This window comes from Miscanthus floridulus, chromosome 1, assembly GCF_019320115.1.
Source record: "Miscanthus floridulus cultivar M001 chromosome 1, ASM1932011v1, whole genome shotgun sequence".
In the NCBI taxonomy this organism is placed as follows: domain Eukaryota; kingdom Viridiplantae; phylum Streptophyta; class Magnoliopsida; order Poales; family Poaceae; genus Miscanthus; species Miscanthus floridulus.
In genome coordinates, this window is record NC_089580.1 from 48,232,856 (window position 1) to 48,249,867 (window position 17,012).

The following is a 17,012-nucleotide window of genomic DNA, read 5'->3' on the forward strand; positions in this document are numbered from 1 at the left end:
TCCTCAAATAGAAAAAATCAAAACTAAAAAGTTGTAGATCTCACATATGAAAATTATCTTCACCCGGTGTCGTATCGAAGAGTTATGATTTTTTTAAAGTTGAGTCTTGTCATGCTATTTCAGATGGCGCGACGAAACAATACGGTCACGGCAACGGGAGTTGCGTGATTTCCACATATGAAACGCCATCTAACGTGACAGATCTTGCCGTACCAACACAGCGTTATTTTGTCACGTCATCGGATTAGTGTGACAAAAGGGTTAGATCTATAAATTTTCTTGGACGTAGTTATTATTGAAATACAGTATTAAATATAAAAAATCCCCTCCCCGCCGCACCGAGTGTCCATCGATTGGGCGTGGGCCAGTAGTCGGGTCAGGCGCGGCCCAAGGGAAAATCCGTCGGGTTTTTTTGGCCCAGCCCGGCCCATCCTATGATCGGATCCCGGTTTGCACCATTTTCGCGATGCATAGGCCCAGCGCCCAACACGACGCCTTTTACCACTTTCTGTTGAGCGCTTCGCCTGCTTCCTCCGACTCTTTGCATTCCCAGGGACTCTTTATATTCTCAATCGGAGCTTGGAGCATTCAAGGTGTTCACTCCCCCCTCCATCAGTATGGGGACCGCAGCGGCCGACGCGATGAGGCGGCCGAGGCCCAAGACAGTAAAACGCCGGATCGACGCCGCCATTGACCACCTCGCCCAGTACGGCTTCGCCGAGCCCCAAATCCGCAACATCATCAACAACCTCCTGCAGTTAGCTGTTGCTCCCCTTCCTCAGAAATCCTGCATGGCATCTTGCCATCGAGTAGCGTAGGGTACTAGGGTATGCTTCTGTCCATGTTCCTCCTCTTCAGACTTGCTCTGCACCTCAGACGGATGGGAAAGAAAATTCCACTTTTTTATTATCTCTCTCAAGATTGCTATATACGTCCAAGATTCCCGCCTTTTCGCTGTGTATGGAGTATGGACGCGGTTGAAATTCTTGTGCTGGTGGAGTAGAAAAGGTAGCGCTTTTCCCTGCTTCAAGAAACCACAGGGAGACAGCAACAATTTTTTTTTTTTTTGGTTCGGGTTTCTCAAAATCTAGCTCAGTGGAGAACATCGAAGTGCATCTGAATTTTAGACAGGCGTGGTGCAGGATGTTCCTAGCAAAGAAACTACTTTGATTTCGCTCTGTGGGAGTGAGAGGTGGGTGCACTCTCGGTAGTGTCATAATTTTACTTTTTCTCCCCTTTATTCTTTTGGCTGAGGAATGTAGAAACCTGACACCTTTTTCATGATTGAAGAGCTGATCTGTTGATTATTCAAATTTTGAAAGAGATTGAAGAATTCCTTTTATTTTCTGACAAATGCAACAAATGCTTGACTGAGGAATAAGGAATACTAACTGGTTTGTCCGTGATACTCAATGATACAGCTGTATGGGAGAGATGGGTGGGTCTTCCTGGAGGAGGAATCATACCGTATGGTGCTTAACAGACTCCTGGAAGAACAGGCGCAGCAGGATCAGGTGAGCTCTCTTTCTTCCTCGCCTGCCCGTGGCACTTCGTTGTCGCTATTCTTGATTTGCATCGCATGGTTGAGTTCTGTTTTCCTGAAATTTACATCTGGTGCAAGCGGTAGAGTCTTACCGCCTGTGACCGAAAGGTACCGGGTTCGAGTCGCGGTCTCCTCACATTGCACAGGCGAGGATAAGGCTTGCCACTGACACCCTTTCCCAGACCCTAGCCCCGCACACAGCGAGAGCTCTTTGCACTGGATACATCCCTTTTTTTTACATCTTAGTTGTGCATAGCCTCTTATGCCAGAATGTAGAGTTGTAGCATTGATCCATAGATATGTTCTGTGCCGCATGCATTCCTTTGGAAAATTGAAATCCAGAAGCATTTTCACTGGCTTACGATCCAAGTAACGCGACAGCTTAGGATAATATTTTTTAGGCAACAACGTAATGATCTAAATTTGCATATTTATGGACATGCATCCATGCGAAGCTCTCAGCCTTGTCAGCATTTGCAAACCTGCTTATGATTACTATGACAACTCGCAATGAAACATACAATATTATGATCAAAATTTTATGTTAGTCATCAACAAATTGTCGAGAAAAGCCGCTCATTTTTTGAAAATTACTTCGTGAGATTTATTTTGCCATCCAGAATTTTTTTAAATGGATAGGCTTTCGTTGTGCAGAAACAAGAAGCAGCTGCTGCAGAAGAGGCATCACCACAAAATTGTATGGAAGTCTCACGAGTGCATGGTGAGGCACCGAATGAATCTCGGTCAGCCCTTGAACTGCAAGCTTCTGCCAACAGTTCACCTCCCCCGGAATATGTACTGCCAATGCCTCCAGCAAAAGGACCTCCTTGTGCAGGGCCTCCCTGCTATGGATGGATTAGTGAAGAGTCCGAGACTGAGAGTGAACCAGAGGATGGAGAAATGCTTTCTCATGCAGGGCCTGTAATTTTCGCCAAAAAGGATATACCAAATCCTGTGGAGACGTTGCCTTCTAAAAGGAAGTGACCAAGTAGATGGGATGTGCACCCTAACTGGTAATGATTCTGACTCACCCACGCTCTTCTTCTTCCATCACGTTAATTTGGTTAGATGTATATACCTTCTCTGGTTTCACATCAATGTGTTTAGGTTGATACTACTCATGTGGATCATACATGCTAGGGGTGTCGCAGCCGAAGTTCCACAAATAGTTCCTCCAAATCAAATCTGAAGGCCACAAATTGTCACATTGCTTCCCTAGCTCTGTTAATCCATATTACGGCCACCTCATATCTTATCAAAATCAGAACCTTGTTTTCCAGTTCTAATTGCTGATATCAACTGTACGTTTGTCTTGCGAGCCTCAGAGATTAGGACTGAGATCAAAGTTGCAAGATGGTGGGTGGCCTTCAAGGATCAACTTTCACCTATTTCAAGTACATATATGGTGTATCTAGCTGGGAGCATCAGGCAGGATCAAATGTAGCTGCTGATTGGTTGCAGATTGCTGTTGTTTGACAGTGTGCACTTCAGACTTGTGTAGAATTGTGTTTGGTCATCTATCCGTAACTTGGTGGCATTTTCTTTTAGAATCTAACGGGTCGATTTTCTCTTTACTGATTAACTTTGGTGGTGCAAGTTGATAGTTAATTTCCGTGGCTAATTGGTTTGGCATTCCGTGAGGATTAAATGATTAAAGAAAAAGCCAATCATACCATTGTTTGAATAGTAGGATTTAGAAGTGAAATTGTGAAAGCATTCACAAGGTCAGGAGTAAAATGGACTCTTAGCATAATGGAAAATCTAGAGATGGTACATTCCACCCAGAAATTGCAGAATGATTGCAAACTTATTGTCAAGCCGTGTAAACCTATTTCCCTATTTGTTTGTGCTTCTGATCGGTTTCACTGCAACGGAAGGATACATTGTGTTTCGTATGCAATAGAGGAACTAATGACGACTACATATAGATGATTGCACATTTCTTTGAGTATGGCAGTATGTGGTCGAATAGATTAGAGAATATCAAAGGCCTGTTTGGATCATGGCCACAGTTTGCCAAACTTTTCTATGGAAATGTAATAAGCTTTTTTTAAAAAAAATTGGTAAATTTGGCATAAAACTGACTAACTAATAGTTGGGCCCCATTATTTTCATGAAAATATATAGTTGGCGAGTCGACGCAACACATTCCCCTGTCTTTTCGTTTGTAAGTTGTAACCACTACTAATAAGTGATTAGAGAATGAAGAGTTTTACAAGTTGACGCCTGAGCCATCCAGCCTCACCTTGACATGCCTACGGGCCTACGGCCATGCAATGCTTAGGGCCTCGGCTTCTGTAGGGGCTCTAACAAGCCAAAAACAGTGAACTGAGGTCGTTTTGGAGCTAGAAGCTGAAGCCACTAAAACGTGACTTTTCGTGGTTCTCTATTTTGGAGAAGCCCAAGCCCTCCAAAAAAGGGCCGGCCTATTTGTTTCAACTTTTTGCTGGCTTCTATGAGCTAGAAGGTATAACAAACAAACCTAGATATTTAGTTGGCTTTTAAAAAACTAGAAAGTTGACTTATGAGGAAATGAACTAAAAGATGAAAAACATGTTCTAAAGAACTTTTCTAGGTTTTGGAGTGCTAAGAAGCTAAACTTTTATTACAAAAGTCAATAACAAAAAGTTAAAAGCTAGAAAGCTAGCTTTTGCGCCAAAAATCCAAAAGCCTAAAAACTATGGCTCAAACAAACTACCCTTAGACAAAGTACTGACTAAGAGTCTGTTTGTTTGAGCTGTAACTTTTGACTGAAAAGCTAGCTTTCTGACTTTGGACTTTTCGCTATTGACTTCTATAATAATTTTTTAGCTTCTCAATACACCAATGATAGAAAAGTTCTTCTCAATGTGTTTTTTAGCTTCTAGTTTAATTTCACAAAAGCGACAATTATAGCTTTTCAAAAATAAGCTCAATAGCTAAGCTATTTGTTTTGGATTACGACTTTTGGCCAGTAGAATCTAGCTAAAAGCTGAAACAAAAAAATGCACAACTTTTCACCCCCACTTTTTGCCTGTTTGATTACTATTGCAAAGGGCAGTTTTGTTCTCGAAGCACGGTATGAAGATAACTCGTATTATATTATTATTGCAGAAGGAATTAGTTCCTTTCTTTTTTACATCTCCTCACTTAATGTAATCATGATTATTATGATGTCCATTCGATCAGAGTTGAGCGGGTCTGATTGATTTCGTATCCTGCTTTCCTAGAATACTGCATAGTTCAAATTGATTACAACAACTACCATACTCATGAATCACAAGTAAGCAGCTACTCTTTTTTTTCCGACCACGCCGAAGCGCGTTTTTCATTAAGAAGAAAGGAGTTTCAAACAACAACTTGGAGATGGTAATCCAAGGTTACCGGACTCCAACGAACAACGAGCACCATAAAGCGATTACATAGCAACTAATTTGCGACTAAAACACACGAAGCAGCCGGGAAGCCTCACATCCTGGCCACGAGTGAGCGGAGGCGCCTGAACCCGGCCGTGCACCAGGCTTCCACCTCGTCCTGACGTTTGAGGGCACAGTGTAAGTTGAACTCCCAGGAGTCTAACGGCCTTCTCTCTTGCTCACCATCAAGGCATAAGATAACCTCCCTCGCCATCGCAAGCTGCATTCTGATATTACTGAGCTTGGAATTGCTCCAGCTACGTAGAGCCTTGGCCACATTACGGAGTTTGTGGTCCAGGATGCGGAAAGGAACAGCGCCGATCGGAGTAGACGCCCATGCGGCAGCGACGACCTCCATGTACCCCGATAGCTTGATCCAATACAGCTCGAACTTGAACCTTGGTTTTGCCCCATTGTAGACATGGTGATGCAGCAGCAGAGGGCAGTGATCAGAACAGTTGGAGGAGAACGGTTTGAGGACATGGTTGGGGAAGGCAGACAGCCAATCCGCCGTGGCGAACATTCTATCCAGGAGCTCCAGTGTTGGCTGTTCTCTGCGGCTGGACCAAGTATATAATCTCCCCACCATGTTGATTTCCTCGAGCTGTAGCTGGTCCAGGAAAGCCCGAAAACGCTGCATACTGCGCATATCAAGCCTGTCATTATTTTTATCCTATGCCCGATAGATCATATTGAAATCGCCACATAGGAACCAAGGGCCCAAGGAGGCGGCCCTGAACTGTCGCAGCTCATCAAGGAACTCGATCTTGTCTGAATCAAGCTGAGGCCCGTATACGACTGAGATCCACCAGGGCTGACCCAACAGAGCCCTGCTGGAGAATCTGGCGGTTAGGGAGAGTCTTCCCCTGTGTAGAGAGTCCATCGACCAGCAATCACGTGCCCAGGCCAACATGATACCCCCGGCCACGCCATCAGCAGGCACAAAATCATAGTCAAAGGAGCCCCCCACTATTTCGACAGCAACATTGTTACAAATAGAGGAGAGCTTGGTCTCCTAGATGCAAACTATGGTTGGTTTAAGGAGCAACACAAATTCCTTGACGACATTCCTCCTCACGCGGTCATTGAGACCGCAGACATTCCTGAAAGGTCCTTGTTTGGTTTTGGTAATTGAGTGACAACCTAGGTGGACTAATTGTGTTTATGTGAGATACACAGGTGATTAGTCCACAGGTACATGTGTATGAGCAACATATGCCATGGAGGTGAAAATGGCTTGGAGATGTTGCAAAGCTCACACATGTGATGATGAAGGAGCCTATTGCACATGAGACATGACATTGAGTCATGTGATCAAGGTAGAGAAGATCAAGACAAGACTTGGCTTGATGGACTGGTTGCAAGCGTGAATGGCAAGTCAAAGGCTTTAGAGTGATGGACCGCGTGGCGGTGAAGCTTGAGCAAGACTTGGCGCCGATGGACGATGGCAACGGTGAAGAGCAAGTGAAGTCAAGATCGATGAACCAATATGATCACGTGATGATATGAAGTAGATCATATCATTGTTGATCATGTTGGTGCATGTGTTGCATCGACATTGAAGGAGATGGAATGGAATGCGCAAGGCAAAGGTATAACCTAGGGCATTTCATTTCACCGGTCATAGGTGTGTAGAGAAGTTTATGACCGGGTTTAGGATAGATGGCCGTACTATCAAAAGGGGCAAACTTGTTTGCATATCGGTCATCTAGTGCCACTCGAGTGATCTAACTTTGCATTGTCGCTAGGATCGAGTGGGGTGGCAAGTTGAGTGGCTAACATCCTTTGGGAAGTGATTGTGAAAAGCTAACACACATACACATGGTGGTGTACACTTGGTGGTGTTGGCATATTTACAAAGGAGGTGGTGTTTGCAGGGATTCGGCGCTTTCAGGAAAATGGAATGCCTATTTTCTATTGCGCCGTATGCAAATTCTTGTGGTTAGCACATTAGAGCAAGGGTGAAGAAGTTAGAAGCGAAAACGCGTTGGTCGTAAAGACGCTGGCGTCGGTCAACTGACCGGACGCTAGGTCTGAAAGCACCGGACGCTGGCAGACTGCGTCCGGTCAGGCTGACGTACTATGACGCAGAAGCTGGAGTGTGACCGGACGCTGGTTGCGTCTGATCAAGTGTGACCGGACGCGTCCGGTCGAGGTCGGTACCTTACTGGAAACGACCAGACGCTAGGGGTTCAGCGTCCGGTCAGTTGAAGCTGCTACATCCAGTCAGGTCAAGTGACCGTTGGAATCAGGACACATGGCCGTCTACGGGCGACCGGACGCTGTGGTCCAGCGTCCGGTCAACACGACCGGAGCGTCCGGTCGGCCCGACCGTTGCCCAGTGAAGGGGTAACGGCTAGTTTAGCTCTTGGGGCTACAAATAGAAGTGGCCTTCGGCCATGGCTGGGGTGGAGCACCTTGGGGGACTTTGTGTCCATGCTTGAGAGTGCTTAGGAGCCCTCCATCTCACACATACTTGATAGTGATCATTCGATTGTGTGAGTGAGCGATTCTAGTGCGATTACACCATGAGGTTGCATCGAGTGGCACTAGGTGATCGAGTTGCAAGCCAGTGGTGCTTGTTACTCTTGGAGGTTGCCATCTCCTAGATGGCTTGGTGGTGGTCTCTGTCGAAGCGCGCAAGAAGCTTGTGCGGCGCTCCGGAGAAGTGCTTGTGAGGGGCATTGTGCTCGCCCCGTAGGAGCCGCGAAGAGCAACTCTAGTAAAGCGTGTCATTGAGCTACCCTCACTTCAGGGGTAGGTTCTTGCGGCGCCCGACGTGCGGGCTTAGCGGGTGATGCTAATTAGCCGCCGAACCACCAAGTGAGCGGTCGACACAACGGGGACTAGCATGTTGGCAAACACGTGAACCTCGGGAGAAAAATCATCATGTCAACCTTGTTCTTCCCGTTGGTTTGCATCCCCATTACACAAGCTTGCTATTACTTTTATACATATTAAGCTTGTATAGTTGCTCTTGTAATTAGATAGCTTGTGTAGCTTGCTAATTACCTTCTTGCTTGTGTAGCATAGAAGTAGCTCCCTTGCGTGGCTAATTTGGTTTTAGTAACCTTGTTAGTCACATTACTTAGTTTGTGTAGCTAAGTATTTGCGCTCTCTAATTAGGCATTGGTTGCCTTGTTATTGAGCATTGCTAGTGAGCATCATTAGCTTTGTGCTTTTGCTTACTAGCATGTGTAGGAGCTCTCTTGTTGCTTAAAATACTAGTGGCATAGGTTTGTGTAACCTTACTCTTAGAATTGTTTAGGAGAGCTCTAGCTAGCCCGACACCTTGGTTGCATAATTAGTATCTTTGCAAGGTGCTAGTAAACATATATAGTGGGGTATAGTCTTAGCTAGACCGATAGTTTTAATTCCGTATTTGTATCGGTTAGCCGACGTGATTAAGTTTAGAAAAGACTATTCACCCCCCCTCTAGTCCGCCATCTTGACCCTTCAATTCCACATAAAGCAGCCGGAGTTTGTTAACATGGAGAACAGTTGGGCGACGAAGTCCATGAGCGCTGACCGATCAGGCCATGCCATTGCCCAGCCCCTCGAGGTTGAGGTCCAGGGCCGCCAGGTCGATGTTGCCAAGCAACAACTTCTGTAAACAATTTTGCTTCCGCTGGGTCATGTCCCCGCGAAACGCAAGCTTTAGTTTTGCTTTGGCCTCCGCATCTGGCGCATTCTCGTCGACATGAATCCCCATCTTCTTCAGCAGTACAATTTGCACCTATCGAGTCGCGTTCGGTGCGCACGGTTGTGCTGCGATCCGTCCGCTCCGCTGTAAGGAATGGATCAAGACAGGCGTCTAGGAGCGGCACGGCATTGGTCCACGGTGAATGAGCGATGTCTGTAATGGGATACACACTTCGCCCTCCAACATCTCTTGGATCGACGGTTCATCAGGCACCACGTCGCAAACGGCATCCGCCGGTCCTAGAGGAACTGCGTTAAGAGGAGGCTGTGCGGTAGGAAGAGTGGAGGATCCCTACGGCGGTGGCGAGGCCGGCACTTCCGGTGTGGGTGGGCTATCCGACGTATGTGGAAGGACTAGGCGCACAGGAGAGACACCCGACCGAGGAGCCAAAGCCAGCTCGTCCTCAGCGTATGCTGCCCACCAGTCTTCGCGTGGCGGCGTTGGCGAACACTGGACACTTATGCCCGCCAGTAGGAGGTGCGGGGCAATGTTGATGAAGCGGGCCACCATACCGGTGGCAGGGGAATTCCCGGCGTGCGCGACAGGGAGTGGCGTTGCGGGCACCGTAGCAGGCGAGGCGGGCAGCGCATCCTCGGTGGACCTAGGCGCCGGTTCCAACGTCAACCAAGGCGGGGTGGGTGGTGGCGAATCCACCGAAGAGTGAACGACTAGCCCACGCGAAGGCATAGCATCAGCATGCCCAAGAGGCTAGGCTACAAGGGGGCATGACACGGCACCGATCAGGACAGACGTTGCTGGGGCAGCGCCGCGACCGCAGCAGGCCCTAGGGTGGTAGTGGTTGTAGTTGCTATCACCGGAGTCGTCGTCGACTTCAAAGTTCCTATGGGGTGTTGGCCAATCCTCGACATAGCCGTCATTGGTGTCAGCATTATGATCGCCGTTACCCCCGTCGTCACTACCACCCCCATTATCATCGTCATGGCCGCCATCATCTCCATTGTCAGAACCTGGTGGCATGCTCCAATCTTGGAAAGCAACCAGCCGCATACGTACCAGGTACCAGAGTCCGAGCGACTCAGTACGGGCAGCATCGTCCACCCCAGGCAGGCGCGGCTCAGGGATGAGGATCGTATGCTGCTGGTCGATGAAGGAAGGGTGCCAGCACTAAGCGGTGACAAAGAATTCCTGGTCATCATCATCAGGAACGCCCCGCAGTCTAGTGACCTGAACATGTGAGCACGAGGGGCCAAGGATGATCTGCGCCACCGTCGCATTCCGGGCATGCAGGGGCACGCGTAGCATCCCGACGACCACCCTGTAGCGGAAGGTGGTGGCGCTGGCCAAAGACGTGCGACGCCACGGCCGCCAAACCAGCGGCATCAGCGCCCCACCATTCTTGGAGGCGAGAACGCGATCCCAGTCCGCGTCCCGCCGAAAGTAGGCAACGAAGTCTTCCGGGTAGTGTTGACGAACCACAACATCATCTCTGGGGAGCTCAAAGTGGTTGTAGAGGTCGGCGTAGACCGCAGCAATGGAGACGTGTGGCCTGGTCCTACCAACAACTGCCACCAGTGCACGTCCCAGGCATCCTCAGCCGCCTGAATCACGTCGGAGCACGGTACCACCACAAACGTGCCGCGAGGGCGCCGCGACTCTTCCTCCCCACCGATGACCATCGCAGCAGTTGATGAAGACGGTCAAGGCGGTGGCGAGGTGGGAGGGGAAGCCGCGCAGCACCATGGCACCAAAGTGGAGCATCCCGTGGATGCAGACGTTGGCGACATGGAGTCAGCCGACCCACGGCCATGACCAGAATGGCCACGATGCGGCGGCGACGGCGGAGGTGGCAGTGGGGGAGAAGCCGCGCAGCACCTCGGCACCGAAGTGGAACGTCCCGTAGAGGCAGACCGCGGCGATGTGGTGTCGGCCGACCCGAGGCCGTGGCCATAGTTGCCCCGCCGGGGCATAGTCCCACGACGAGGCAGGACCCTGTGCCCCTCGTCGGAGTGCGGCGGCTGGTGACGACGCTTGATGCCTGCCAGCTCCCTCCGGATCGGGAATGGGCAGCTGGTGACACGGTGACCCTCGGTCCAGCAGTTGTAGCACTTGGCCGGGAAGCGGCAACTAGCCCAGATGTGGTCGTCGGCCAGGCAGTTGAGGCACCGCCCATGGAGCCCCGGCGTAATGGGCCTCGGCAAACGTGGGGGGGAGGGGTGCTGGCGTCCGAAACGGCGACTGCGGACCAGGTGGTAGCCTTCCGCATCCGGCAGACCCCGGGCACGAGTCGGGTGAGCCGGCGGAGATCTGTGGCGTGGTGGTGAAAACCCAATGGTGGCGGCCTCCGGATGGGAGCGACGGGCAGCCGCCATGAAGCCCTCCGGACGTCCCCGCCGCTTCCGGTGGCGGCGCGCACGCTGCCGTCGAGCGGAAGGCTCCGCCACCTGCTTCCCCTTTCCCGGCAACGGTGGAGATGGCAGTGGATCTGCGGCGGAGAGGTCGTCCTCCGAGTCACTGAGGACATCCTCAGGACCACGGCCGAGGAGACACTCCAGCGGCAAATCTGGCGACCCAGCGCCTAACGCCCACGGCGATGGCGGCTCCATGTCCGCCTCATTAGCCCAAGAGCGACGGTGAGAGGGGGATCCGCTCTCCATAGCGCCCCTCCCCAGATCCGAGAGGCGGGGAGGCAGGCGGGTCCGGATGGGCCCCAACTGCGGCGGCGGGAGAGCGTGCGGTGGCACGAGAGGAGGCGGCGCGGCGATGGCGACGGCCCACCAGAGCCTTATCCCCTAGCTTTTTTCTTGATTTCCTTGGGCGCCTCCATGGAGGGCAGCTTCTTTCAGTAAGCAGCTACTAGTTTGAGAAGAAGCGCTAGTTTTATTTATTTTTTTCTTCCAAATCCACACATAGGTGGTTTATGGGTGCATGCGCACATCAATTTTATCTGCTGATCCTATTAATACGGCATAATAAAACTTATCCAATAGTGATTCAAAAAAAAAAACTTATCCAATAGTCAAAATCCAACAGAGTAATCCGTAGTACAGTTTTGAACTCGCAAATAAGCTTTTAGTTTTGCTTAATTTGGTTAATTAAAATGTGACGAGCGATGTATAGAAAGGGTGAAAGATAGCCATGCCATTAAATTTAACAAGTTTGGCAACCTTATCCTTTCTACCCGTGCACTGAAGTTGAGCCCGTGTTCAGTTCCCATGCACTGAAGCAATGTCTACCTCTCAGTGATGACTGATGAGCACGTGCGTTGGTACATTGTAAAATATAACGCTAGGGGTCTGCCGCCCAGGCACGGCCTGCAGGCGCTGCCTGGCCCAGGCGTGTTTTCCAGAGCTCCATCCAAACTAGCCCTTATATGCCCCCTTCTTTTCGCTGAAAAATAAAACCAAAATACTGTTTCAATTGATTTATTTAAAAAAGGAAAACACTATTTTAACTAAAAAAACAAGCTTAAAAATATGGATTATAAGCCTATATAATATGCTTTGTTTATATGTACAATAGCAGTACTAAGGCCATGTTTAGTTTCCACTAAACTCCTGAATTTGGCACTATGCAAAAAGAAAATTTCCCGTCACATCAAACTTGCAGTACATGCATAGAGTACTAAATATAGACGAAATCAAAAACTAATTGCACAGTTTGGTTGTACTTTATGAGTCGAATCTTTTGAGCCTAATTAGTCAATGTTTGGACAATAATTCACAAATACAAACGAAACACTACAGTAATACATTAATTATTTGGCCACTCCCAAATCCGAGAACTAAACGTGCTCTAAATAGATGGGCGTGCATATTGTTCGTAAGTACGTGCAATATCCATGTCAAGTCGCGGCGGTCCAACTGCCGCCGTATATAAGCGGAAATACATTTTTTAAGGAGATCTTATTACTGTATCTCTTTTGACTTTGGGGGCTAGCTGATCCCTAATAATCAAAATAGAGAAGACCCAAATGCAATAATTTTGCCATGGGGCCGGGTACGGCGGGCAAGACGAGCATACGCGGCTCCGCGCACGGCCACTGGTAGCTGCAAAAACAATTGATGATCCATCGTCGCACACGCTTGCGTATAGCGGCCGTCGCGTACGCACGCGTATAAATACTCGGGTTTTTTGAAAAGGTGCCATTACAATTCTTGAAGATTGGAAATATACCATTACAATTCGTCTAATCGCAAGCGTGCCATTAAAATTTTGCGATACTTTGAAATATACCATCGTATACGCCCGACGAACACTTGGGCCCGCTTGCAGGCATCCGTGGCATATGGTCGACCGTATCCGTTTGTCGCCCGTCTTCATCTAAACGGCGCGGTGAACGCCACCGTCTCCACCTCTCTCTCACTCGCACTTTCCCTGTCTCTCTCCCCGAGCAAGAACCCTAGGGTTATCTCCCGGCAGCGACTTCGGCGGCGGCAGCAGCGACCACCCGACGGCGACGTAGCAGGCCAAGGCGACGGCGCGTGGCCCATAGAGCGGTATGACCCGGCCGAGATCGAGCATATATCGATCATCGATAAGCAGCGCAGCACAATGGCTTGCAAATCCAGAGTGTCCCCCGCCATCGCCATGGTCGCCATGGTCGTCGTCCTGCTCGTGGCTACTGCGGTAGCACCATGCCCCGCTGCCGGCGGCTCCGGAGTGGCGGTGACCACCACCGTCCCAGCTTCGGCGGCTCCAGAGTGGCCTGTTCGCTTAACAGCCGGTTTATTAGTTAGAATCTACATTATTTTTCTCTTATAATAAAATAGCTTTAGCCGATTTTAATACCAGCCGAACAGCCCAAATTGAAAGAGTCTTTCAAAACTTCACCCCGGAAGATGTGGACGTGCTCCTCGCCGAGGTGGACAACGTCACCAAGACTGTGTTAGAACAGGTTGAACGCGCCACGCACGGCTAGCGCGCTGATTATGCAACACAGGCGTACGTAATAATAAGGTATATATACATCTATATCTATATCAAATAATAAAAGGTAAAATTTTAACTTCTTTTTTTGTCTGGGTCTATTTTCGTCTGGCGCATTCATCGGCCCAACTGTACCACTCGGTGGCTTTTGGCCCTTCCTTACTTCCGCAGCCCTCTCCCTCGCGTGGACGACGATTCTCTAGAAAAGCCAACTCTCCCTCCCCTATCTCTCCCGCACGGCGTCGGAGTCGGAGGGCGGCCCTCAGTCGTCACAGTGGGCCGGTGACCTGCGCTGGGCGGCTGTGCCTTCACGCGGCCTACGTGGAGCCGGGCAGCCGGCAGCCGGCAGCCGGCGCAGGGCCTGCGGCCCTACGCGGAGCAGCGGAGGACGTCCGGCGGCAGTCAGTGGCTGGTGGTGGCAGGCGCTGGGTGTCTTCAGCGCGGCGAGCCAGCCACCCATCTCGCGAGTTCGCGACTTGTGGCGGCGGCGATGGGGCAGGGCGGCGGGCGTAGGTCACGCTCCAGCCACTCGAGGGTGAGGGATGGCAAAGGAGGAGAGATGCTCTGTGCTTAGCATGGTAGGGCATAGAGCTTTTAACGCAGATTTTTTATTTCTGGGCTGTTCGTTAGTTGGGTTCCTGTAACACATGGAGATATCTACCATAATGTTATAGTAAACCACTTAACATAGAGTTACTGTAATCTTCTAAATTAACATAGTAATTATTGTAACTCAAAGTGGCTACAGAATAAGTTATTTTATAGCCAGCTACAGGATAGTATGTGTATATATATATATTCTGATCTTTTGTTACCTTAGATGTATTTCAGTGATGGATTGTTAATCTAGAAGTCCAAAATTTTGTTATAGGCTAAATCATGTGTGTTCTCTCTATTCAGATTGGAGTTTTTTTTTGAAGCTTTGTACTATATTGCATTATTTCTTTGTGAAGGGCGGGCTAGGTAAGCGATAGAGTCTTACCGCCTGTGACTGGAAGGTCATGGGTTCGAGTCGCGGTCTCCTCGCATTGCACAGGCGAGGGTAAGGCTTGCCACTGACACCCTTCTCCAGACCCCGCACAGAGCGGGAGCTCTCTGCACTGGGTACGCCCTTTACATTGTACTAATTTTAGCTTTTGTTGGTTTTGCAGAATATGGATTCTTCCAATATTAAATCAGACATTGTTGAAAATGTAGACGTCCGACTTTTAACGAGATCAAAATGTTCAGGACTAATGGATTCTAAGTTAGACAAAGACATGAATGCCCCATATCCTCCATCACCATCCATCCAGGTATGAAACACAAATAAACAGCTCTGTTATTGCCTAGGTGATAGATGGATTACATGGATATATCCTTCAATAGTCAGTGATATATGCATATTGTTTCTCGTTGTACCTTTTACTTATGAGGGTTATTACACTGACATATCGATTCATGCCTAGATACATGAAGATACGCGAACGAGTGCTTATCTATTGCTTGTCTGGCAATAGATCCGATTCAAGTGAGCATCCACATGTTTTGTCGATTTTTCCGGTTACCGGTCAGGTGGTTTCAGTTTTTTACCTTTTCAATCATGCTGGAATGGCATTGCTGCTCGAAGCAAGCTGACTTTGATCATACTGGAGTTTGAACTCAGGAAACTAGACTCTCATCTGATTATCAACTGAACTTTTAGTATTGTCAAAACATGATCTTTCTGTGTGGTTTTGAGTGGATGATGTTGGTCACCAGACGGCGGTTTACGCCGGCGGCGAGCTGCTGTGTGGCGGGGTGGATGAACAAGAAGAAAAATGAACTGGACACAGGGAATTTTGTGTTGCAAAGCGCAACGTTTTCTGATGCATATATTTGATATATAAAGGAATACAAACTGATCATGCCGCCCATGGCGCGCACGACGCGAGAGAGGTGCGCGTCCATCCCCACGCACGCACGACGTCCGGCCATGGCTGCATGTCTAACTACTCCTAAACCTGGCGCACGATCACCACAAGTTAGTGTCTGTGCGCATGCATAATCGAGTGAACGAAAACATGCTGCCTATCTATAGCACATAGGAGTATCCAACAATTCTCCTCCTACTCCTAGTGTGCCTGCTTTACATGAAGAACACCAAGTTTGGAGCGCAGTTCACAGAAGCGTTCACGCCCCAGTGCCTTGGTGCAGATGTCCGCCAGCTGCTCCACCGTCCCAATCGACTGAATTTGAACCCTGTTCTCCTCGACACACTCACGAATGTAATGATATTTTACATCAATATGCTTACTTCGGTCGTGGAACACGGGATTCTTGCTGAGCGCGACGGCGGACTGGTTGTCGATCTTCAGTGAGAAGGTGCCCGCCTCTTCTCCCTTGAGCTCGGCCAGAAGACGGGCGAGCCAGACACCTTGGCACACGGCCGTGGCCCCGGCAATGTACTCTGCCTCGCAGGATGACAAGGCCACGACGCGCTGCTTCTGTGACTGCCAGGTGATCACGTTCCCGCCGAGGAAGAAAACGACTCCGGTGGTGCTCTTGCGGGTGTCGATGTCACCGGCCAAGTCGCTGTCACTGTAGCCGACGAGCTGAGCCTCTTGCTTCCTCCTGTAGCAGCAACCAAACTGCAATGTGCCGGCCACATACCTGAGCACCCTTTTGACGGCGACCAGATGCTCGACGGTGGGCGCCTCCATGAATCGACTGACGTACCCCACCGAGTACGCAAGGTCAGGCCTGGAGTTCACCAGGTAGCGGAGTGAGCCCACGATGCTGCGGTACATGGTTGGATCGACCCGTGGAGCCGCACTCTGTTTGCTGAGCTTCAGGCGAGGCTCCATGGGCGTGTGGCTGGGGTTGCACCTAGCCAGGCCTGCAGACTCCAGGATCTTCGCCGCGTATGCACTTTGGCACACTGTGATGCCGGCCTCGCTCTGAGTGACCTCCAGCCCCAGATAGTAATGGAGGAGACCGAGATCACTCATCTGAAACTTGGACTTCATCTCCTCCTTGAACGCGTTGATGTCGTTGTTGTTGCTGCCCGTGATCACCAGGTCATCGACATAGACCCCGACGACCAGGCGACGATTCCTGGAGCCGCGCAGGTACACGGCGTGCTCGGAGGTGCTCCTCTGGAAGCCCAGCTCGATCAGAGAGGAATCAAGCTTGGCATACCAGGCACGGGGGGCTTGACGCAGTCCGTAGAGTGCCTTCACCAGATGCAGCACCTTGTTCTCATGGCCGCGCAGCACGAACCCAGGAGGTTGCTCGATGTAGACCTGTTCCTGGAGCACGCCGTTCAGGAACGCGGACTTGACGTCCATGTGGTGCACTGCCCAGCCTTGTGATGCGGCATGGGCCAGCAGCAACCGCACGGACTCAAGCCGCGCCACTGGCTCGAACACTTCGTCGAAGTCGATGCCCTGCTGCTGCACGTAGCCTTTGGCGACGAGTCGAGCCTTGTGCTTCGTGATCACGCCCGTGGCGTCCTTCTTGGTCT

The 17,012-nt window shown here is 49.9% G+C and overlaps 2 protein-coding genes across 2 annotated transcripts; one reads left to right on the forward strand and one right to left on the reverse strand.

Annotated features, from left to right (window-relative positions):
• The first annotated feature begins 641 nt into the window (after positions 1–641).
• Positions 642–2,987, forward strand: LOC136482936 (uncharacterized). Its single transcript, XM_066480084.1, has 4 exons — positions 642–764; positions 1,422–1,514; positions 2,198–2,556; positions 2,869–2,987. The coding sequence occupies exons 1-3, from the start codon at positions 642–644 to the stop codon at positions 2,525–2,527; spliced, it is 546 nt and encodes a 181-aa protein (XP_066336181.1). The 3' UTR covers positions 2,528–2,556; positions 2,869–2,987.
• A 2,003-nt stretch (positions 2,988–4,990) lies between these two features.
• On the reverse strand, positions 4,991–5,578 carry LOC136456323 (uncharacterized). The gene has a single exon (XM_066456148.1). It carries the CDS (start codon positions 5,576–5,578, stop codon positions 4,991–4,993), a length of 588 nt encoding a protein of 195 aa, XP_066312245.1.
• Positions 5,579–17,012: the final 11,434 nt, after the last annotated feature.

What these genes read in the sequence shown, in the direction of transcription:
- LOC136482936 (XM_066480084.1), top strand. Translation starts at nt 642, where the DNA reads ATGAGGCGGCCGAGGCCCAAGACAGTAAAACGCCGGATCGACGCCGCC. An exon ending in ACAACCTCCTGCAGTTAGCT is followed by an intron (nt 765 to 1,421) that starts GTTGCTCCCCTT and finishes TCAATGATACAG; the next exon opens with CTGTATGGGAGAGATGGGTG. An exon ending in AACAGGCGCAGCAGGATCAG is followed by an intron (nt 1,515 to 2,197) that starts GTGAGCTCTCTT and finishes TTCGTTGTGCAG; the next exon opens with AAACAAGAAGCAGCTGCTGC.
- LOC136456323 (XM_066456148.1), bottom strand. Translation starts at nt 5,578, where the DNA reads ATGCAGCGTTTTCGGGCTTTCCTGGACCAGCTACAGCTCGAGGAAATC.